General features: G+C 61.9%; 2 protein-coding genes across 2 annotated transcripts; one reads left to right on the forward strand and one right to left on the reverse strand.

Annotated features, from left to right (window-relative positions):
- Positions 1 to 247: 247 nt before the first annotated feature.
- Positions 248 to 17,647, forward strand: GABBR1 (gamma-aminobutyric acid type B receptor subunit 1). The gene is made up of 23 exons (XM_075738329.1): positions 248 to 477; positions 3,924 to 4,002; positions 4,087 to 4,290; positions 4,869 to 5,057; positions 5,587 to 5,604; positions 6,795 to 6,955; positions 8,713 to 8,847; positions 9,783 to 9,953; positions 10,247 to 10,348; positions 10,668 to 10,733; positions 11,183 to 11,374; positions 11,465 to 11,707; positions 11,925 to 11,988; positions 13,320 to 13,397; positions 13,508 to 13,658; positions 14,012 to 14,144; positions 14,572 to 14,688; positions 14,775 to 14,882; positions 15,138 to 15,231; positions 15,474 to 15,601; positions 15,696 to 15,824; positions 16,040 to 16,183; positions 16,367 to 17,647. Exons 2-23 carry the CDS (start codon positions 3,924 to 3,926, stop codon positions 16,616 to 16,618), a joined length of 2,958 nt encoding a protein of 985 aa, XP_075594444.1. The 5' UTR covers positions 248 to 477; the 3' UTR covers positions 16,619 to 17,647.
- A 2,398-nt stretch (positions 17,648 to 20,045) lies between these two features.
- Positions 20,046 to 22,283, reverse strand: RPS5 (ribosomal protein S5). Its single transcript, XM_075738422.1, has 6 exons — positions 22,215 to 22,283; positions 21,021 to 21,126; positions 20,713 to 20,922; positions 20,486 to 20,614; positions 20,273 to 20,371; positions 20,046 to 20,162 (listed from the first exon to the last, which is right to left on the reverse strand). The coding sequence occupies exons 2-6, from the start codon at positions 21,123 to 21,125 to the stop codon at positions 20,094 to 20,096; spliced, it is 612 nt and encodes a 203-aa protein (XP_075594537.1). The 5' UTR covers position 21,126; positions 22,215 to 22,283; the 3' UTR covers positions 20,046 to 20,093.
- Between the last annotated feature and the right edge of the window lie 325 nt (positions 22,284 to 22,608).

Here is a 22,608-nt window from a genome sequence, read left to right on the forward strand (position 1 = left end):
CCTCCCCCCCCGCCCCTCCGCTCCCTCCCCGCTCGCGAGGCGGAGCCGGCCCCTCCCCCACCCCCCCCCCCCCCCCCCCCCCGCGCCCTCCCCCACCCACCTGGGTCCCTCCAGCGCCCATCCCCGTGGCACCGCGCCGCATCCCCCCCCACCCCCACCGGGGTCCCCATCCCCGGGACCATCCGTGGGGCCCCCCCCACCCCCCCCCCCCCGCGCGCGGCCGTGGGCCCCCCCCGCCCCCCCCCCCGGTTTTTTCCCATCCCTCCATCCCGGGAGTTTCCCATCCTCCATCCGGAGCATCCTCAGCCTCATCCCCCCCCCCTCCCCAGCTCCGTGACCCCCCCCCACACTCCGTGACCCCCCCCCACGCTCCGTGACCCCCCCCCGGACTCGTCCCCGTCCCCCCCCGACTCGCTGCCCCCCCCCCCCCCATTTCGGCTCCCCCCCTGCCCCCCCCGCGGACAAGCCCAGGCCAAGGTAAGACAACAGCCCCCCCCCCCCCAAACAACCCCAGGGGGTCCCCACTTTCCTGGGTGGGGTGGGCCACGCTGGGGGGGGGGTGGGGAGCGCTGGGGGGGGGCAGGGAGGGGCTCTGACCCCCCTTTTGTAGCCGGCGGAGGGTGGGGTTGCCCCCCCCCCCCCCGTTTTCACGCAGGGGTTGCACCCCAAAAAGGCCCCCCCCCTTAAACCCACCCCCCCAGACCCCTCCCCCCCAACCCTGGGAACCCCCCTTTACCCTGGGGCCCCCTCCCCCATCCTTGGACCCCCCCTCCCCAATCCTGGGGGTCTCCCCCCAATCCTGGGGTCCCCCCCCCAATTCTGGGGTCCCTCCCCAATCCTGGGGGTCTCCCCCCAATCCTGGGGTCCCCCCCCCCAATTCTGGGGTCCCTCCCCAATCCTGGGGGTCTCCTCCCAATCCTGGGGTCCCCCCCCAATTCTGGGGTCCCCCCCCAATCCTGGGGTCCCCCCCCATCTTTTGCCCTGGCTATTTGGGGTGCTGGGGGGGGGGCACCCATCACCCCCCAGCTGGGCTCCCATGGGTGCCCCCCCCCCCCAGCCAGGGGGTACCTCGGGTTTGGGGGGGCCGGGGGGGCCCCACCTGCGTCCTGCGAGCTCAGCAGTAACCAAGCAACTGCCTTAGCGCCTCTAATGAGCCCTGATTAGTGCCCGGGTTAATTACCCCGCGGCCTGGCTCTGCTGAAGGGGGGGGCAGGACACAAGCTTGGGGTACCCCCCCCCCCCCAAAATCACCCCCCAGGCCAGGATCGGGCCCACCCTGTGCCGGCTGGGAAAGTCTTTTTGCTTTATTAATGTTATTAATTTAATTTTAATTTGAAACGAATCGACAATAAAGTTTTGGGGTTGATTTTTTTTTTTTTTTTTAAAAATTAGAAAGAAATTACACTGAATATAAACATAAAATTGAGCCGGGCTGTGGCTGCGTACGGCCCGGGGGGGCTGGGCGGGGTATTTGCACACTCACATCCGTTCCCCCCCCCAGATGTGAGTGTGCAAGCGGGGCGTAGGTTGCGCTGTGGGTGTGTAAGCGGGGTGTAGGTTGCGCCGTGGGTGTGCAAACGGGGCGTAGTTTGCACCATGCGTGTGCAAGCGGGGTGTTGGTTGTGCCGTGGGTGTGCAAGCGGGGCGTAGGTTGCGCTGTGGGTGTGCAAGCGGGGCGTAGGTTGCATTTTACGTGTGTAACTGGGCTGTAGTTTACATTGCACGTGCACAAGCAGGGTGTAGTTTGCACCGTGTGCGCATAGAAGGGGCTAATGCGTGTGCATCTCGCACTGTGCGCGTGTAAGCGGGGTGTGCTTTTGCACTGCGAGTGTGCAAATAGGGTGTGGGTTGTGCTGTGGGTGTGTAAGTGGGGTGTAGGTTGCGCTGTAGATGTGCAAACGGGGTGTAGTTTGCACCACGCGTGTGCAAGCGGGGTGTAGTTCACACTGTGAGTGTGCAAGCGGGGTGTAGGTTGCGCTGTGGCTGTGCAAACGGGCTGTAGTTTGCACCATGCATGTGCAAACGGGGTGTAGGTTGCACTGTGGGTGTGCAAGCGGGGCGTGGGTTGCATTTTACGTGTGTAACTGGGCTGTAGTTTACATTGCACGTGCACAAGCAGGGTGTAGCGTGCACCGTGTGCGCGTAGAAAGGGATAATGCGTGTGCATCTCGCACTGTGCGCGTGTAAGCGGGGTGTGCTTTTGCACTGGGAGTGTGCAAACAGGGTGTAGCTTGTACAGCACATGTGCGAACGGCTGTAGTTTGTGCCCTGTGTGTGCAAGCAGGGTGTAGGTTGCGTCTGTAAGGAAGTTGTAGTTTACACTGCGAGTGTGCGAGCGGGCTGTAGTTCACACAGCGCGTGTGCGAATGGCTGTAGCTCGCGCCCTCTGTGGGCAAGCGGGTGTAACTAGCACTGTGAGTGTGTAAGTATGGTGTAGTTTGCGCTGTGAGTGTGTAAGCAGGGTGTAGTTTGCACTACGCGTGCATAGAGAGGGACAACGTTGTGCATATTGTCCTGTGTGTGTAAGCAGGGCGTAGGTTGCGCTGTGGGTGTGCAAATGGGGCGTAGCTTGCACAGCGCACGTGTGAGCGGCTGTAGCTCGCTCCCTGTGCGTGCAAGCCGCTGTAGCTTGCAGCGTAACTAGCCCTGTGAGTGTGTAAGCAGCGTGTCGTTTGCACCGAGCGTGCAAGCAGGGTGCAGTTTGCACTCTGTGCGTGCAAGCGGGGTGTGAAGCGCGCGTAGAAGGGGACACCGCGCGTGCGTCTTTGCCCACGTGTAAGCGGGGCGTATGTCGCACCACGCGCGTGTGCAAACGGGCTGTAGTTTGCACCGTGCGCGTGCGAGCGGGGTGTAGGTTGCACCGACGCCTATAGGAGAGGACTTGTAAGTACGTGTAGGTAACAGCCCGCGTGCAGCGTGAGCCTCGTGGGGATGCCGCGCGTGCGCTCCATAGGGGACGCTGGGCGTGCGCACGTGGAGGTATATTCTATAGGGGATCAGCACGCGCGTGTGCATCCGCCTGGGGGTACTCTATAGGGGACGCCGGGCTTGCGTGTGCACACAGCGAGGTGTGTTCTATAGGGAACGGCGTGTTTGTGTGCGCACGCGTACGCGCAGTGTGGCGCGCTCTATAGGGGCTGCAGGGCATGTGGGGCATAACCTATGGGGGATGAAATCTATAGGGTGTAATCTATAGGGGATGTACTCTATATAGGGGCTGCAGGGCATTGGGGTGTACTCTGTAGGGGTTGGAGCATATGTGGGGTGTGCTCTATAGGGGATGAGCTCTATAGGGGATGAGCTCTATAGGGGGTGAGCTCTATAGGGGGTGAGCTCTAGAGGGGGTGAGCTCTATAGGGGATGTACTCTATAGGGGATGTACTCTATAAGGGATGAGCTCTATAAGGGATGAGCTCTATAGGGGATGTGCTCTATAGGGGGTGAGTTCTATAGGGGGTGAGTTCTATAGGGGATGTGCTCTATAGGGGGTGAGTTCTATAGGGGGTGTGCTCTATAGGGGGTGAGGTCTGTAGGGGATGTGCTCTATAGGGGATGTGCTCTATAGGGGGTGAGCTCTATAGGGGATGTGCTCTATAGGGGATGTGCTCTATAGGGGATGAGCTCTATAGGGGGTGAGGTCTGTAGGGGGTGTGCTCTATAAGGGATGAGCTCTATAGGGGGTGAGGTCTGTAGGGAATGTGCTCTATAGGGGGTGAGCTCTATAGGGGGTGAGCTCTATAGGGGATGCAGGGTATGTGCACGCCGGGAGCGTATTCCGTAGGGTGTCCGCCCACGGATGGACAGACCCTGCCCCCCGGCAAGGCGAGGTTCGGGGCTGCCCGTTGCAGGCAGGGAAGTGCAGGCAGGAGGTGGGGGGTCCCCCCGGGTCCCCCCATAAGTGTGGGGCTGTCACCGCCCCATAGATGCTGCTGCTGCTGCTGCTGCTGTCGGCGCTGAGCGCGGAGCCCAGCCGGGCGGCCGTCCACGTGAACCTCACCGAAGGTACGTGACACGCGCGCGTGCGAGCGCACGAGGACAGGCGTGTGACGCGCGCACACCCCCCCCGCCGTGACCCCCCCCCCCCAGGCTGCCAGATCATCCACCCGCCGCGGGACGGGGGGATCCGGTACCGGGGCCTGACCCCCGAGGAGGTGCAGAGCGTTCGCTTCCTCCCCTTCGACTACGAGATCGAGTACGTCTGCCGGCCCGACCGCGAGATCGTGGGGCCCAAGGTGCGCAAGTGCCAGCGCGACGGCACCTGGACCGCCATGGGCCACCCCAGCCGCTGCCGTGAGTGTCCCCGTCGCCGTCGGCATCGCCGTCCCCAGTCGCCGTCCCCATCCCCGACCATCGTCACCGTCACCGATCACCGTTGCTGTCACCAGTCCCCATGACCATCCCCATCATCAGCATCTCCATCACCATGGCCTTCACCATTACCATCATCATCACCGTCACCATCAGTATCTCCATCACTGTTGCCATGACCATCATCTTCACCGTTACCATTAGCATGACCATCACCAGCAGCATCTCCATTACCATGACCTTCACCATGACCGTCACCTTCACCATCCACATTACTATGACCATCACTAGCAGCAGCAGCATCTCCATCACCGTTGCCATGACCATCCCCATCCCATCCCCACGCCATGACCATCACCATTGCCATGACCATCACCATTGCCATGACCATCCCCATCCCATGCCCACGCTGTGACCATCACCGTTGCCGTCCCCATCCCCATCGTGATGGCCATTACCCTTCCATCACCTTTCCCACCGCCACGAGGTCCCACGTTGGTAGGGGCCACCCTGGGAAGGGTGTGCAGTTGACCCCCCCAACCCTTGCCCCCCCTCCCCAGTGAGGACCTGCCCCAAAATGCACCTGAGCTTGGAGAACGGGCAGGCGGTGACGCGGGCGATGGAGCGGGTGCCGGTGGAGGGGACGTGGACCGAGTACAGCTGCAACCCCGGATTCCGGCTGGTGGGCAGCGCCCGCAGTAACTGCACCAAGCTGGGGCGCTGGAGCACCCCAAAACCCATCTGCGAGCGTGAGTGGGGTCCCCACGGGGTGGGGTGGGGGCGTCTGGGGAGGGGGCGGGGGGGTTTTATGGGGTGTCTCTGGGGTTGGGGGGTTCCTGTTCAGGTCCCCGTGGGGTGGCTGAGGGGTTGGGGGGTCCCTGGGTGGGGGATCAGATCTACACGGGGGGGGGTCCTTGGGTGGGGGTGTCAGATCTACATGGGGGGGTCCTGTGGTTGGGGGTCCTTGGGTGGGGGGTCAGGTTCCCATGGGGGGGTCCCTGGGGTTGGGAGTCCTTGGGGTGGGGGGGACAGATCTACATGGGGGGGTTCCTGGGGTTGGGGGTCCTTGGGGTGGGGGGTCAGGTTCCCATGGGGGGGTTCCTGGGGTTGGGGGGACAGATCTACATGGGGGGGTCCCTGGGGTTGGGGGTCCTTGGGGTGGGGGGGACAGATCTACATGGGGGGGGTCCCTGGGGTTGGGGGGTCCCCGAGTGCCAGCCCCAGCCCCCGCGGGGGGGGGGGATGTCTCTGTGTGACTCAGTTTCCCCCCCCCCGCAGTGCGTCGCCCTCTCTCAGGTGAGTACGTCCCCGTGTGCCCCCCCCCGCACCCAGCCGGGCCTGTCCTCAGCACCCCCCACCGGGTGCGGGGCCATGGGGGCACCCTGGGTCCCCCCAGCTCTGTCCTGAGGGGTGGGCACCCCCGGGACCCCCATCCACCCCACACGGCTTCACGACACTGAAGCCTCCTTCCTCCACCCCCATCGCTCCTCCTCCTCCTCCTCCTCCTCCCAGCCTTCCTCCCCCCTTCTCCTCCTCCTCCCAGCCTTCCTCCACCCCCATCGCCCCTCCTCCTCCCAGCCTTCACCCCTCCTCCTCCTCCCTTTTCTCCCCCCATCCCTTCCCCTCCCTCCTCCTCCTCCTCCTCCTCCTCCCAGCCTTCCTCCCTCCCCCCCCCGCCCCCGCTCTCCAGCCCTTCCCATCACCCCCCCGCCCCCATCCCTCCCTCCCGCCGTGGGTGTCCCCCCCCCCCGTGTCCCCCCCGTGTCCCCCCCCCAGCCCTTCCTCCCCAGCCCTCCATTTTCCGCTCCCCAGCCCTCCATATTTTCCCGTCTCCATCCCTCCGTATTCTCCGCCCCAAATCCCTCCGTCTCCTCCGCTCTCCAGCCCTCCCTCCTCTCCGCTCTCCATCCCTCTCTCTTCCCGTCTCCATCCCTCTGTTTTCCCCTCCCATCCCCTTATTTTCCATCCCTCTTATTTTCCTGTCCCCATCCCTCTTATTTTCCCGTCCCCATCCCTCTATTTCCCGTCCCCATCCCATTATTTCCCATCCCCATCCCCTTATTTTCCACCCCTCTTATTTTCCCGTCCCCATCCCGTTATTTTCCCTCCCCATCCCTCTATTTCCCATCCCCACCCCGTTATTATTTCCCACCCCGTTATTATTATTATTATTTCCCACCCCGCCATCTCTCCGCTCTCCATCCCTCTATTTCCCTCCCCGTCCCTCCCTCCCCTCCCTCGCCACGACTCCCCCTTTCCCCTCCCCACCTCGTCACCATCCCAACCTCACCTCCGGAGAAACCGCCGACATCACACCCGCCCCCCCCCCCCCATCAAACCCCTCTTACGCCATGGCCAACCGAATCCCCGGTATCCATACGTCTTGACCCCGGGAATGGCGCGTCCCCCGGTGTCGCCCAAGCCACCTCGTTGGCTTTTGGTGGTGCTCAGCATCTCGCTGGTGTCGCGCCCGTCGGTGGGTACAGGCAAGAAGGCGGTGCACGTCGGGGCGCTCTTCCCCATGAGCGGGGGGTGGCCGGGGGGCCAGGCCTGCCTGCCCGCCGTCCGTATGGCCCTGGAGGACATCAACAGTCGGAGGGACATCTTGCCCGATTATGAGTTGCGGCTCATCCATCACGATAGTAAAGTGAGAGAAGGATGGGGATGGGGGGGGGGGAATGGGGTGGCGGGGGGACGCCGAGGGGCGGTGGGATGGGGTGGGGGGGCACTGAGGGGTGGGGGGACGGGGCAGGAGGTGGCCGTGATGGGGTGGGGGGACACCGACGGGTGGTGGGATGGGGCAGGAGGTGGCAGTGATGGGGTGGGGGGACACCGAGGGGTGGTGGGATGGGGCAGGAGGTGGCAGTGATGGGGTGGGGGGACACCGAGGGGTGGTGGGATGGGGCAGGAGGTGGCAGGGATGGGGTGGGGGGACACCGAGGGGTGGTGGGATGGGGGCAGGGGAGGTGGGGTGTCAGGGATGGGGTAGGGAGATGGTGAGGGGTGACATGGATGGCGCAGAGGGACACCAAGGGGTGGTGGGGATGTGATGGGACGGGGGGGGTGGCGATGGGGCAGAGGGACAGCGAGGGGTGGCAGGAATGGGGCGGGGGACAGCAAGGGGGGCAGGGGATGGGGCAGAGTATATAGGGCAGGATATAGGGCAGGGATATAGGGCAGGGATATAGGGCGGGGGCAGAGGGGTTGAGGCAAGGGGGGCACAAATATATGGGGCAGGGGGGCACAGCTGAGGCCGGGTGGCACCGTGGGTATATAGGGCACCGGTGGGGGGCAGGGGATACGGGGGGGGGGCTGGTGACGCAGAGCGTGGCAGGGCGCTGAGGTTTGGGGGTTGTGGGGCAGAGCTGTGGGGCACAGGGGGCATGTTTGGGGGGGGCACAGGTCCGGGTTGGGGTGTAGCGTGTATCTGGGGGGGGGGGGAAGTTGGGGGGCAGAAGGAGCTGGGGGGGTTGGGAGGGGTTGTGGGGTGCTGGGGGGAGCACTGCATAGGGGTGGAGGTTATGGGGCCAGGGCAGGGGGTGTGGGGAGGATGAGGATGGCGGAGGCAGCGTGGGCAGCTCAAGGTGAAGGCAGGGGCAGGCAGGCGGTGGGCAGAGGCAGGGGTTCTTGGGGGGCAGGCGGGGGGGGGGGGGGATGGGACGACCCAGGCGTCCAGCCTTGGTGTGTGGGTGGGGGGACCTTGGCCCCGGCCTCGCCCCCCCCTCCCCATGCCCCCCACCCATCCTGCCCCCCACCTCCTGGCCCGGCACCCTCCCACGTCCTTCCTGCGCCCGTTTGTCCGTCCCGTACCTCCGGCTGTCCGTCCTCATCCTCCTTGCACCCTCTGCCCCCCCCCATCATCACCCTCCCTCAGATCCCCCCAAATCCCCCCCCTCACCCCGCCTGTCCCGTACCCCACCGAGTGCCTGTACCCCCCGTCTGTCCGTCCCCTACCCCCGTGTCCATCTGTCCTGTCTGTCCCACTCCCCCTCTGCCCCCCCAACCCCCCCAAAACCCCTCCTCCATCCCCCCCCCACCCCCCCACCGGTACTGCCTGGTTGCCACGGCAACGGATGCTGCTGGGTCTGCCACTGGGTTGCCATGGTGACGGTGCCTGGCTCCATTTCCGGACCATTCGTGCCCTGAATTATTCATAGACCCCCAAGAAAGAGCAGGGCATGGAGGGGGGGGCACCCTCACCCTCCTCCCATCCCCCTCACCCTACCCCCCCCCCCCATCCCGGACGCCTGGGTCCCCCTGGGGGGGTGTTGGGCTGGAACTGGGAGGCAGCTGGTGGGTTACACTGGGAGGAGGTGGGCTTGGGGGCGGGGGGGGTCCCAGCAGCCACTTCCCCCCGTCACCAACACCCTTGTCATCGTCCCGTGTGTGTGTGTCCCCCCCCAGTGTGACCCCGGTCAGGCCACCAAGTACCTCTACGAGCTTCTCTACAACGATCCCATCAAGATCATCCTCATGCCCGGCTGTAGCAGCGTCTCCACGCTGGTGGCCGAGGCCGCCCGAATGTGGAACCTCATCGTGGTGAGGAACCACCTCCTCGTCCCCAGGGGTGTCCCCAGGGACACGGGGGTCCTGGGGGAGGGTGGCGGCAGAGGGGGGACACAGGAGCTGGGGGACCCCCCCCCTTCGCCCCTACCTCCTGCCCCGAGCACGCAGGTCTCAACCCGACCAAGGCGGGGATGGAGGTGGCACGGCTGTGCTTGGAGAGCTGTTGCCTGTTGGGGTGTACCGGGATGGGGTGTTGAGGTTGGGTTGTGTCTCAGTGTCCGTGGGGTGGTACGTGCCTGGAGGCAGCGGGGTGTGCGGTGAAACGCGTGTGTGTAAATGCGTGGCATTGCTGCGCACACGGCTGTAGCGACGGTTGTTGCTAGGGGTGCGGCTGTTGCTGCTGGTGCAGCTGTGTCCTGCCGTGGCTGTGGGCAAACACGGCTGTGGCTGCGTGGGCAACTGTTGCTACTTGTCCGGCTGTTGCTTTCAGGTTGTTGCTACTTGTGTGGTTGTTGCTCCGTGTGCGGCTGTTGCTGCGTGGGTGGCTGTTGCTTTCAGGTAGTTACTATCTCAGCAGCTGAACTACATCCGTGGCTGTTGCTTTCAGGTTGTTGCTACATGCGCGGTTGTTGCTACCTGTGCGTTTTTACTACGTGTGGGGCTGTTGCTTTCAGGTTGTTGGTATGCGTGCGGTTGTCGCTACGCCTGTAGCTGTGTCTAGACAGTCATTGACACTCATGCAGCTGTTGTCAGGCACATGGGTGTCACAGTGTGTCCGGCTGTAGCTACGCGCGGGGCTGTTGCTGGCGCGTCTGCGGCTGTACCCACACCAGCTGTGATTCCTGCCTTCAGCACCCGCCCAGCCGCCCGTGGTCCTCTCGAGCGGTTGACGACGGGCTACAGGCAGCCGTAGCGGTGTCGTGGGGGAAAACACTGTTGGGTGCTGACACCCCCCCCCAACCTTACAGCTCTCCTACGGCTCCAGCTCCCCCGCCCTCTCCAACCGTCAGCGCTTCCCCACCTTCTTCCGCACCCACCCCTCGGCCACCCTGCACAACCCCACCCGCGTCCAGCTCTTCAAGAAGTGGGGCTGGACCAAGATCGCCACCATCCAACAGACCACGGAGGTCTTCACCTCGGTACGCACACCGGCAACCTCCCACCCCCCACCCTGCCTGTTGCTTCCTCCCCTCTCCCCCACCCAAAAAACTCTGCCCCACAACCTCTCGCTCGCCCGTCCTGGACCTGGTGACATCCAGGTCCAAGCTCGGTCCCCTCCCATGGTGCGTGATGCCAACCCAACCCCTGCTTGGTGCCCCCCAACCCCGCCATCCTCCCCGGACTCACTCTGCACTCTCTTTCCCCTGCCCTGCCCCCCTTCCTGCCTGTACCTCCTGCCTGCTCCTTGCCCCTCCTGCCCGCCCGCCACCAGACCCTCGATGACCTGGACCAGCGGGTGAAGGAGGCCGGTTTGGAGATCACCTTCCGCCAAAGCTTCTTCTCCGACCCTGCCGCGCCTGTGCGCAACCTCAAGGTGAGCCTACCTTGCCCGTGCCCAGGTCCTTGTCGCCACCGAGTCCTTCTCCTCCGCGGCACCCACAACCATCGGAGCCATGTCCTGCACCCCAAAGGGAGGAGAGACACCCCAAAATGCCCAAGCATCCAGGTCAACATCTGGCTACCTTTGGCCGGGAGATGGGGAACAATGTCCATGACCTGGCCATGCAATGCCAAAGTTCTGGTCCTCCTCAGAACCCTTATGCAAATTTATGCAAATGAAGATGGGTGGGCTTGACCGTCTAGGAGTGAAGGGGAGCGGAAGTCGCACCCCAAGGTGACTTGTCTCCCTGCAGCGCCAGGACGCCCGTATCATTGTGGGGCTCTTCTACGAGACGGAGGCGCGTAAGGTCTTCTGCGAGGTGAGGGGTGTGGGTGGGCACCGTGGGGGGCATGCAGGAGGATGGGATTATGGGTGGTGTGTAGTGGAGAAGGGTGAGTGGACATCAGGGGGACGTGGGGCAGTTGGGTTGGGGAGATAGACGGTGGGATGGAGTGGAGGGTGGTGGGACGTGTGGTTGAGTAGGCAGAAAGACGTTGGGATGGATGAGTGGAAGTGTGCGTTGATGTGAGTGTGAGGATGGATGGATGATGGATGGACGGGAAGGTGGGAAGGTGGGAAGGGAAATGGTTGAGTGGAGGCATGGGGTGAAGAGTGGATGGACAGAGGTCTGGATGGATGGACAGGATGGGGAGAAGGGTGGTAGATGAGTGAAGGGTGACTGGAAGGGATGGGATAAAGATTGATGGACAGAGGGATGGTGGAAAGGATGGGGTGAAGGGTAAGGCCACTGTTCCTTGGCCCACACAGGTCTACAAGGAGAAGCTGTATGGCAAGAAGTATGTCTGGTTCCTCATCGGCTGGTATGCCGACAACTGGTTCCGCATCAAGGATCCAGCCATCAACTGCACCGAGGCAGAGATGGCCGAGGCTGTGGAAGGACACGTCACCACCGAGATCGTCATGCTCAACCCTGAGAACACCCGCAGCATCTCCAACATGGTACAGGGAGGATGAGGGGACACATGGCACCCTTGGAGGGTCCACTCCATCCCACCCACCACAGAACCGCCATCTTTTTCCCCATCCCAGACATCCCAGGAGTTCATTGAGAAGCTGCAGAAGAGGCTGGGCAAGAACCCCGAGGAGACAGGCGGCTTTCAGGAGGCACCGCTGGCCTACGATGCCATCTGGGCGCTGGCCCTGGCCCTCAACAAGACCTCAGCAGAGCTGGTCAAGAAGGGGTTGCGTCTAGAGGACTTTAACTACAACAACAAGAACATCACCGATGAGATCTACCGGGCCCTCAACTCCTCCGCCTTTGAGGGCGTCTCGGTGCGTTGCCCACATCTGAGCCCCTGCCAGTCCCTGGCCCCAGTGTGTCCTCTTCTCCCCAACAAGGTCTCCCATGTCCCCAACTCCTTCAAGGCGGTGGTGAAGGTGCCTTGAAGGCATCTGTCCAGGGTGCCCCCGTGAGCTACCCCAAAACTCCCAGAGAAAATGTTCTCCCAACACCCCTCCACCTGACACCCATCTCCATCCCACCCCACAGGGACACGTTGTCTTTGATGCCAGTGGCTCCCGCATGGCCTGGACGCTCATTGAGCAACTGCAAGGTGAGTGAGCGCAGGCACCAGCCATCTCAGGGTGACGCTGTCACCATGTTGCACACGGGGACCACCACCGAGCATCCCACAAAAAACCCCTTCGTGGCGTTGCGGCCGTGTTGTCTGCACAACAACAGCAGACAACTACCCCGAGACGCACACCGCAACAAGTCCCACCACTGCACGACTTCTCAAGGGGTGGATAACCCCCTTGGCCACGCGTCCAACAGGATGTGTGTCCGCACCAACACACAACTGTTCTTGCATGTGACGGAGGGAGGTCCAGAGGTGGAGGAGGTTTAGGGGACAAGCAAGGAGCTTGGGACAAGAAAGTCATCAAGAGCAGTCAGCATGGATTCACCAAAGAGAAGTCATGCTTGACCAACTTGACCACCTTCTACCGGCTTGGGAGACGAGGAGAGAGCAGTGGACATTGTCTACCTGGGCTTCAGGAAGGCTTTCAACACTCTTGTTTCCGAGAAGATCCTCGTAGAGAAGATGGTGAAGTCCGGGCTGGATGAGCAGACAGTGGGGTGGACTGAAAACTGGCTGAATGGCTGGGTCCAGGAGGTGGGGATCAGTGGCAGAAGGTGCAGTTGGAGATTGGTCACCAGCAGTGCACCCCAGGGATCAATACTGGGTCCAATCCTGTTCAACGTCTTCATCAACGATCTGGATGATGGAGCAGAGTACCTTCAGCCAGTTTGCTGATGGCACCAAACTGGGAAGAGCGGCTGAGATGCCAGAGGGTCGTGCTGCCATCCAGAAGGACCTTGACAGGCTGGAGAAGTGGCCTGAGAGGAACCTCATGAGATTCAACAAGGGTAAATGTCTCAGGAACAACTCCAGGCACTAGGACAGCTTGGGGTCAACCAGCTTTGTGTGTCCTGGGCTGCATCAGGATGAGTGCTGGAGCAAGTCAAGGAGGTGCTCCTTCCCCTCCCCTCAGCACTGGTGAGGTCACCCCTGAAGAGTGGGGCCAGGACTGGGCTCCATCCAGAGAAGGTCCATGAAGATGATGAAGGGACTGGAGCACAGGAGGCTCCAGCTGAGCATCAGGAACAGCATCAGCACAGGGCAGGTGACCAAGCACTGGCAGAAGGTGCCCAGAGAGGTGGTGGGGTCTCCAACCTTGGAGACACCCAAACACTGCATGGACATGGTCATGGACAATGGGCTCTGGGTGGTCTTGCTTGAGCAGGGGGTTGGACCAGATGACCCCCCAGAGGTCCCTTCCAACCCCCCAGCTGGTCTGTGATCCTTTGGGGGGTGTGCACAAATGCCGGAGGGGTGTCGCGCCTCCATCCCTCCCACCTGACCCAACTCCGCTACCCTTGCAGGAGGTGTCTACAAGAAGATCGGCTACTACGACAGCACCAAGGACAACCTGTCATGGTACAACAACGACAAGTGGATTGGTGAGCAGCATCACATGCAGGGTGTGAGCAGGGACAGGGTCCCTGCCAGGGGGAAGGGCTGGGAAGACCACCCCCCGCCATGCCCCCTAATTGTGCCACGCGCTCTGCAGGAGGTGCCCCCCCAGCCGACTACACCAAGGTCATCACCACCTTCCGATTCCTGTCCCAGAAGCTCTTCATCTCCGTCTCAGTGTTGGCATCGTTGGGCATCCTCCTGGCCATCATCTGCCTGGCCTTCAACATCTACAATGGGCACGTCCGGTCAGTGATCCTCCCTGTTTTCCTGGTGTTTGGGGAAATATCACACCTTTAATTTTCCATAACTGCTAAAAAAAACCAACTCAGCAGTGTGTGGTTAGCAACACCCAGAGGGGGAAAAAAAGGGATGATATGCTCCGCTATCCTCCTACAGAAGATGACAGTGACAAAACATTGTTAGTAGATGTCCCAGTTCCCTGTCTTGCTGTGTAGGAGCTTCGGGTGATGTCAAGGGTCTGGTTGTAGCTCGTGGTTTCTTGTCATCTCAAGCATTTCTCGCATCCCGTTGGGTTAGCTGAATGTCGTGCACCACGGTGGCCAGGTGACACCTTGTCTTCTCAACAACCCTCTCCCAGGTACATCCAGAACTCACAGCCGTACCTGAACAACATGACGGCTGTGGGCTGCACACTGGCGCTCGCTGCCGTCTTCCCCCTGGGACTTGACGGTTACCACATCGGGCCGGGGCTTTTCCCTTTTGTCTGTCAGGTATGGTGGGGTGGGGTGTTGGGGGGTACAGGCGGAGTGGGGACAACCAGGGGATGGGACAGCCGCAGGAAGAACAGTTGGAGATACAGGCAGGGGATGGACAGTTGGAGGAAGAACAGCTGGAGGTACAGTCAAGGATGGGAACAGCTGGAGATACAGGTAGGGCATCCATACAGCTGGAGGAGGAACAGCTGGAGATACAGCCATGGGATGGGGACAGCTGGAGAAGGAACAGTTGGATGTACAGCCAGGGGATGGGGACAGCCAGAGGGGATACAGTAGGGCGTAGAGCTGGGGACTTCCGAACAGCCTTCCTCAAGGGAGGTCCAGGGGAGCGGGGGTACACTCCACAGGGGTGCAGTGGAGGTCGGTACAGCTGGCTTGGGGAGGTACAACCATCTCTTCCCAACCCACGTACCCTCCCCAGGCTCGGCTGTGGCTCCTCGGGCTGGGGTTCAGCCTGGCGTACGGCAGCATGTTCACCAAGATCTGGTGGGTCCACACCGTCTTCACCAAGAAGGAGGAGAAGAAGGAGAAGAGGAAGGTGAGCGGTGACCCGGTGGGGTGCTGGGGGGATCAGGGAAGGGGGCACACAAGGTCTCGGTGACACTATATTGTCCCCACACCCAGACCCTGGAGCCTTGGAAGCTGTATGCCACCGTGGGGTTGCTTGTGGGGCTGGACGTGGTCACGTTGATCATCTGGCAAATCGTGGACCCCTTGCACCGCACCATCGAGGTGGGACACCACTTGGAAGGTGCTCCTGGTGTCGGGGGGATGCTGGGGTGGATGCTTTTGACATTGGGGGGGTGTGTGTGCTGCTGGGGGGATGCTCATGGTGTTGGGGTGCTGTTGAGAGGGTGCTCTCAACATTGGGGAGATGCTCACAGCATTGGGGTGCTTCTGGGGGGGTGTGTTTGCAGTGTTGGGCTGCTCCCACCCCTCCACCCCATGTACCCTCACTCCCCCCATCTCCCACCCCGTCACCCCCAGGAGTTCACCAAGGAGGAGCCCAAGACAGACACGGACGTCTCCATCCTGCCCCAGCTGGAGCACTGCAGCTCCACCAAGATGAACACGTGGCTCGGTGGGCATTGGGGGGTTTCGGGGGGGGTGGGAGACAGGCAGGGCTGTGGGCATGGACAGAACTGGGGGGCTACAGGCAAGGTTGGGGGTACAAGCAGGGTTGGGGGCACAGGAACAGTGTAGAGAACCATGGGGAGGCCCAGGCACCCATGGCGGGGCTAGGTAGGGGTTTGACCACCCATGGTTCCCCCCACCCCAGACCAGGTGGGGGTCCCTGTTTGACCACCCATGGTTCTCCCCCAGGGATATTTTATGGCTTCAAGGGGTTGCTGCTGCTGTTGGGCATCTTCTTGGCATACGAGACCAAGAGCGTGTCCACAGAGAAGATCAACGACCACCGGGCGGTGGGCATGGCCATCTACAATGTGGCGGTAAGCCAGGGTGGCTGTGCATCCCCCCCCCAATCTTTACCCCGCATCCTATACAGCGACGTCCCCAAAAATGTCCCCTTCATCATCCCTGCAGGTTCTCTGCCTCATCACGGCACCCGTCACCATGATCCTCAGCAGCCAACAGGACGCGGCCTTTGCCTTCGCATCGTTGGCCGTCGTCTTCTCCTCCTACATCACTTTGGTCGTCCTCTTCGTCCCCAAGGTGCCGATGGGGTCTGGGTGTTTCTTCTGGGGTGGGGAGGAGCAGTTGTCCTACGGCCTCCCTTGTAGGGTCAAGGTGTTGCCTCTGCAGACGTGGAGGCTTCTTCTCCAGTAGGGTCATGGAGTTGGCAATGACAGTTGGCAGGGGACACGGGACAGTCGGGTGCGGGTGTTGCCTTGGGAAGGGACAGCTTTGACAACCAGGGACTGTTGCAGATGCGACGCCTCATCACCCGAGGCGAGTGGCAATCAGAGCAGCAGGACACCATGAAGACAGGCTCGTCCACCAACAACAACGAGGAGGAGAAATCCCGACTGTTGGAGAAGGAGAACCGGGAGCTGGAGAAAATCATTGCCGAGGTGGGTGGTGTGGGGCTGGACGCTTCCAGGTTGTAGCTTCAGGGTTGTAGCTCCAAGGTGTTGCTACCCGTGCTAAGAGGGTAGATCACCTTTGGGCACCAACACCCCAACGGGGGGGTGATACGGGAGAGGGGGGTTCCACCACCGAAAAGGGTCGGACACCCCAAATTTGTCACCCGGCAGAAGGAGGAACGTGTGTCGGAGCTCCGCCAGCAGCTCCAGGACCGCCAGCAGCTCCGGTCTCGCCGACGGTCGTCCAACCCTTCCCGCGAGGCTGACAACCATTTCTCCCCGGGGCTGAGCGCCGCCCCAGCCCCCCCGGCCCCCTTCTACCAGCCCAACCTCCCCCTGGTCCGCTGCCTGGTCTCGGAACAAGCTGACAAGCTTGGCCGGGGCAACTGCGACGGTAGCCGCGTCCATCTCCTCTACAAGTGACCCCCATGAGGGGCGGGGCTGAAGGCCAAGGGGTGGAGCTAAGCAGGGTGGGGTCGGTGGGTGGGGCTAGGCAGGGAGGGCACTGCCTCTTTGCCTTATTATTGGGGTTTTTGGGTTTGGTTTTTTTTTTTAACGCATCTCTTTGTCTTGCCCTGGGGAACCACGGCTCTGGCCTGGTGTCTCCTCTGCCCCCCCCCCCCAAGGCTCTGGGTGTCACCTGCCCTTGACTGTTGTCAGGCGGAAAACTATGGGGGTGGGGGGAGAAGGGTGGTTCTTAATTAAGGGGTGGGGGCAGAGTGAGCGAGGGCTGAGTTAACAACATGGAACACCCCCCGCTCCCCAGAGTCACCTACAGTCGTCCCATCTCCCCTACAGCCGTCCCGTCTCCCTCTCCGCTCCAGTCGTAGCACACAGTCGGACAGTCCCGCTGACTTGTCCTTCTCCAACTTGTCCCTGCTACACGCACACAATGTCCCCTCCATCGCCCCACGCTGTTGCGCACAACCAGAGCTCGGCTCCCGGTGTAGCAAACCACCTCCCTGTTAATCCCCTGTAACAGTGTTATTGTAGCCCGTGGTTGATAACAGGTGACGTGGGGATGCAGGATCAGGCCCAGGGATGCAGGCGGTTGTATCACAAGCAATGATTGCTGTACTTTAATGTCAGGCTGTAGTGTACAACTGAGTCTAGTTAAGGCTAGTCAGACTGTAGTGCACAACTTGTATGTACAATCAAATCGTATTGCACATTGGGATCAGTTACTGTGATGCACGGTCCGGCTGTAGCTGACGGCTGGTTTGGGATCAGTTGTTGGTACAACCGAGTCCGGTTTTTATGCTGTATCGTCCGACTGTAGCTCACAACCGCCTGCGGTGAGGTGTGAGCACAGGCGGAGAGTCTGTGGCTTGGGCTATATGTTCGAGCGCCACGTTAGGTCGGGTCCTGTACGCGCAGACTGTTGTATCCGGGGTCTGGTTTCTCATATGTACAGTCGCACTTTAGTGGACAACCGGACCCTGCTTCTTCTCACGTGTCTGTTGTGGTGTTTAACCATGAAAGGGGAACTACACCCTACCCCAGCCGCCAGGGTTGGGTCCCTCCCCAGACCAGGGGTACACCGGTACAGCCGGAGAGCTGTAGCCAGCTCACAGTCGTCCTCCAGCAGTTGGGGTGTGGGGTGACAGCAAGCTTAAGGAAAGGGGCCGGCTGTTTCTGGATCCAACTGTTCCTGGACACAGTCCATCCAGCAGCAGGTACAACCACCCCGGCTGCTTCAGGGCGACGGTGTTCACAGCCGCACAACCACCCCTGTGTCCTTGATTTGACATTACACCCCCCCAAAAAAAAAAATCCATTTGGCTGCAGTACCCTGTCCTACCCCCCAACACACCCCCCCCAAAACACACACTGGCGCCAAACACTGTCCCTACCCCGTGCCACCGGTACCGGGGACGGTGCTGATAGGGCTTGGGGAAGGCGGTGGCTGTGCCAGGCGCTGTAGGAGGGGGAACAACTCACTGGGTGGGGGGGAATGAAATGAAACACGCTGTCACCCCAATCACCCCCAAACCAGGGATAAAGTGATCCCAGCCATGGGGATCCCCCTTCCTCTCCCTCTACTGAACCAAAACTGGTGATTTACAGCCCAAAAATCCAGCGCACAACCACAGGAGTCCTGGCCTGGGGAGGGAGCGGTGAGGGGGCTGTCCTTGGGATCAGAGCTGGAAAAAGAAACACCAGGACAGGCGGTATCCAGGAAAACAACCGGGTTTAATACGGGGGGGGGAGACGCACAGGGCTGGTCCTGGGGTCCCCCCAAAATCCTGGCCCCAAGGTGGGTGCTGTGCCCCCCCCCAAGAGCCATGGGTGGGCGAGGGCACTTGTCCCTGGGCCACCAAGATGCTTTGGGGGTCCCTGACACGAGGGGGGGGCCCTTAATATGGGGGCAAGCCTGGCTCTCCCCAGCTGTTGTTCGTCACCGGCCCCCCCTCACCGCACGCCACAGGCTGGAGGAAGAAGAGGAAGACTCCGCAGAGCACCAAGCCCCCTCCCACTGTCAAGGCCACCGTCAAGGCCACCGCTCGGTAAAGAGACCACCGGCCAGAGGTCCACGACCAACCCCAGCTGGGGGGGACAGGGGGGTCCGGTCGCCCCAATTCCAGGCTGAGGGTCACGGTGGGGACCTGTTCGGGGGATTTGGGGCGTCCGGGGGAGACGTAGAGCAACCCCTTGGGACGACTGAAGCGGACGGAACCGGTGGGGCCAGGGGGCAGGAGAGCCAAGAGATCAAGGCAGGTGGGCAAAGCCGGGGGTCCGCGGCGGCGTGGTAACGCCGTGGGACGGCGACAGACAGGACAGGGCAAGGTGGAGGCGTCGGGGGCCACCACGGTGACTTTGGCCAGGCACTCCAGGCAGAAGGTGTGACCGCACCCCAAAAGTTTGGGGACCTTGAAGAGACGGTCGTAAGGGGCGAAGCAGATGACGCAGTCCAGGGGGGGACGCCCCTCGGCGTCCCCCGCCATGGCGGTGCCCGTCACAGTGTCCCTGGTAGGCAGAAAAGGCGAGACGGTGTTTACCCGGTAGCGATAAGGACAAGCAGCAGTGTAGGGTTGGGGACACCAAATCTATGGGGTACACAAGCCAAATCACCCCCAAACCCACGTCCCCCCCCACCCTGGGGTGCCAAGAACCCCCCTTGATGATACCAACCCCCAAAAAAAAGTACTTTTGGGGGGTTCAACCTTCAAGGTGGAAGTTCCAGCATTCCCAGCTCAGCCAACACCCCCCAACTCATCACCCTCTTAACTGGGGGGCTGAGTTGAGTCCCCCCCAAACCCTCCTCCTCCTCCTCACCTGCACCCCAAGGTGCCGGCAGCGGGAGCTCACCGAGACACCGCTCGGCTCCGGGCGCAGCCGAGATCGAGGAAGACGTTTGTCACCGTCACACCCACCGAGGTTGCCCTGCCCCATGCCGCATGAGCCGGGGGGACGGCGTGTCCCCCTCCATACACTTGATGAACACCCCAAAACCCAACACTGGCCTTAACAGGGGTCCTGGGGACCCCAAACCAGCCGGTTCCCAGGGCAGATCCCACTGCCCCCCCCACCGTGGGGAGGTGCCAGATCCGTCCTGGCTTTATCCCAACCTTTTCTTCCGCCTTCTGCCCCTCCCCGGTGCTGGGTGCTGCTCCCGCCCCTCAACGGGGGGGGGGAAAAAAAGGGGGGGGGGGCCACGATGGCAGGGGAGAACCCCAACCTTTCCTGGGGGGGGAGGAACGAGGGAGGTCTGGCCTGGGGACACAGGGAGGACACGGAGCCGCACCCCCACCCCAAGACTCAGCCACCCACACTGCGGACCCCCTCAAAACACCCAACCCCAACAGCGCATGTCCCCCCCCCAGCCCCACAGCACAGGGAGGAGCGAGGGGACACAAAGCAAGTGAATTTTATTGGGGGGGGTGACAACGGTGGCGTTTTAACGGTTGGACTTGGCCACACGCTCCAGCTCGTCCTTCTTCTTGATGGCGTAGGAGTTGGAAGAACCCTGGGGGGGGCGAGATGGGTGTCAGTCAGTTTTTGGGGGGCGGGGGGTCTGTTTTGTCCCCAACTCACAAGAGAAGGTGACAGCGGCAACACCTCCGCCCCCCTCCTCACCTTGGCGGCGTTGATGAGCTCATCGGCCAAACACTCGGCGATGGTTTTGATGTTACGGAAAGCGGCTTCGCGAGCTCCGGTGCACAACAGCCAGATGGCCTTGGGGTGACAGGGCGGGGGGGGACACAACACAGAATAAAAAAGAGACATCAGGGACATGGGGACAAGGCGGGTGGCAGCTCCCCGGGGTTTGGGGATGAACAGAGAGGGTACCTGGTTGACGCGGCGCAATGGGGACACGTCCACGGCCTGTCTACGGACGGTGCCGGCGCGGCCGATGCGGGTCGAGTCCTCGCGGGGTCCGGAATTAATGATGGCGTTAACCAGGACTTGCAGGGGGTTCTGCCAGGGCACAGGCCGGGAAGAGAGAATCAGCCCCCCCCAGCACCCAAAAAAAAACCTCCTCAGCACCCAAACCCTGCCCCCAGCACCCTCCTCACCTCCCCGGTGAGCAGATGGATGATCTCGAAGGCGTGCTTAACAATGCGCACGGTCATTAATTTCTTGCCGTTGTTCCGGCCGTGCATCATCATGGAATTAGTGAGTCGCTCGACGATGGGACATTGGGCTTTACGAAAACGCTTGGCCGCGTAGCGCCCGGCGCTGTGGGGCAGGTACTTGGCGTATTTTTCCTTCACGGCGATGTAATCCTGGTGGGACATGACGTCAGATACTCCTCCCGTTGATGGGAGGGATGCAGGAACCCCCATTACACCCCCTCCTTGTCATCTCCCCCCCAAAAAAATACCTGGAGGGAGATGTCGTTGATCTGCACATCATCGGTGCTCCATTTGCCAAAGAGTTTGATGTCGGGGGTCTCGGTGACGGCGGGGGCCGTCTCCCAGTCGGTCATGCTACAGAGATGACGAAATGAGCATCAGGAAAGACCTCTGCACCCCCACAAACCTCATAATTGGGGGTGTCTAAATCAAACCCCTTTAATTAAAAGGAAAAAATAAGTGCCTCTAAGTCCCAGTGAGGTTAAATGCCCTTCCAGTATAAACTGGGAAGGCTATGGGAAGACTTCACAGGGCAGGGGGTACCCCAAGACTTTTCATGGGGTATTAGGTACCATGCACGCACACCCAGACACTCTACACCCTGTGTGGGGTGTCCTTCAACCTCCCAGAAGTGACAAGGTGGCCCAGGGGTGTCCCCAAGCCCTTGAGGGTGGATGTGACAACAGGGGTGTCCCCCCAGGTTGGGTGCTTGTGACTCTGTGAGGGTCATCTCCCTCCAAGACAGGACAGTGGGCATCAGGGTGTAACATACAGGTGTGGAGCAAACCTGGTGTGTCACGGGGCTGTGTGACACCCGCAGAGGGGTGTCCCCGTCAATGAGGGACCCCCCAGGGGTTTCATGTTTGTGGGTGTTACGGTGTACTGAGGAACAGGGTCGGTGCTGGGACAATCATACGGTCCCAGTGAGCACAAAGATCAGCTACGGAGGGGGCAGGGGGAAACCATGACCCCCCAGGGGCACCCCAATCTCCCTCCAGACCTCCCCCACCCCCAACTCCTATCTCAGCCCCCTCCCCCATCTCATGGCTCCCCACACAGGTCTCAGCCCCCCAACTCCTACCTCAGTTACACCCCCCCCCGGGCCTGAGCCCCCCAAATCCCACCTCAGGACCCCCCACACTCCCACCTCATAGCTCCCCATACAGGTCTGAGCCTCCACTCCTACCTCAGCCCCCCCTCGGGCCTGAGCCCCTCAATCCCCACCTCAGGGCCCCCCAACTCCTACTTCAGCCCGCCCCCCCTCAGGCCTAAGCCCCCCCCCCCCCCCCCCCACCTCAGCCCCCCCACACACACACCGCCGGGCCCCGGCCCCAGGAGCCCTCATACACCACACAGACCCCCCAGGACCCCCCCCCCCCAGCCCCTCCCGAGCCCCAGACCCCGCTCCAGGCCCGGGGAACCCCAGGACGCGCCGCACTCACATGGCGGCGGCAGCGGGTCCGGCGAAGAAAAAGGGCCCCGATGGGGTTTCCCGGCCTCTTATGCAGGGGCTGGAGTGCACTTCCGATCACGCATGCTCAAAGCCCCAGCGCGACCCCACACTTCCGCCCGTTCTGCCCTCACTGCGCCTTCTGGTGAGCCTCTTTGCGCATGCGCTTATGGAAGGGCCCGCCCCCCAGCCACAGCGCGGGCGCAGAGGGCGCCGGTGAAGCCGGAGCGGCTATGTCAGTTGAGGGCGCCTTCCCAAACGTTGCCTCGGGGGGGACAGAGACACGCGTGGGGGAGGAAAGCGGGGTCAGGGGGCTTTAAGGGGGACACGGGGGAGGGGGAAACAACGGGGAGAGAGAACTCCCGTCCCCCAGAAAACTTTACAGT

The sequence above is a fragment of the Balearica regulorum genome, chromosome 32, assembly GCF_011004875.1.
Source record: "Balearica regulorum gibbericeps isolate bBalReg1 chromosome 32, bBalReg1.pri, whole genome shotgun sequence".
Lineage (NCBI taxonomy): Eukaryota > Metazoa > Chordata > Aves > Gruiformes > Gruidae > Balearica > Balearica regulorum.

Bases quoted from the DNA above. Each gene is read 5' to 3' on its own strand.
- GABBR1 (XM_075738329.1), top strand. From the start codon at position 3,924: ATGCTGCTGCTGCTGCTGCTGCTGTCGGCGCTGAGCGCGGAGCCCAGC. The intron at 8,848-9,782 runs GTGAGGAACCAC...CCAACCTTACAG, and splicing joins GAATGTGGAACCTCATCGTG to CTCTCCTACGGCTCCAGCTC. The intron at 14,689-14,774 runs GTGAGCGGTGAC...CCCCACACCCAG, and splicing joins AGAAGAAGGAGAAGAGGAAG to ACCCTGGAGCCTTGGAAGCT.
- RPS5 (XM_075738422.1), bottom strand. From the start codon at position 21,125: ATGACCGACTGGGAGACGGCCCCCGCCGTCACCGAGACCCCCGACATC. The intron at 20,923-21,020 runs GTATTTTTTTGG...ATGTCCCACCAG, and splicing joins TCAACGACATCTCCCTCCAG to GATTACATCGCCGTGAAGGA. The intron at 20,163-20,272 runs GTGAGGAGGGGG...CGCCCCCCCCAG, and splicing joins AGCTCATCAACGCCGCCAAG to GGTTCTTCCAACTCCTACGC.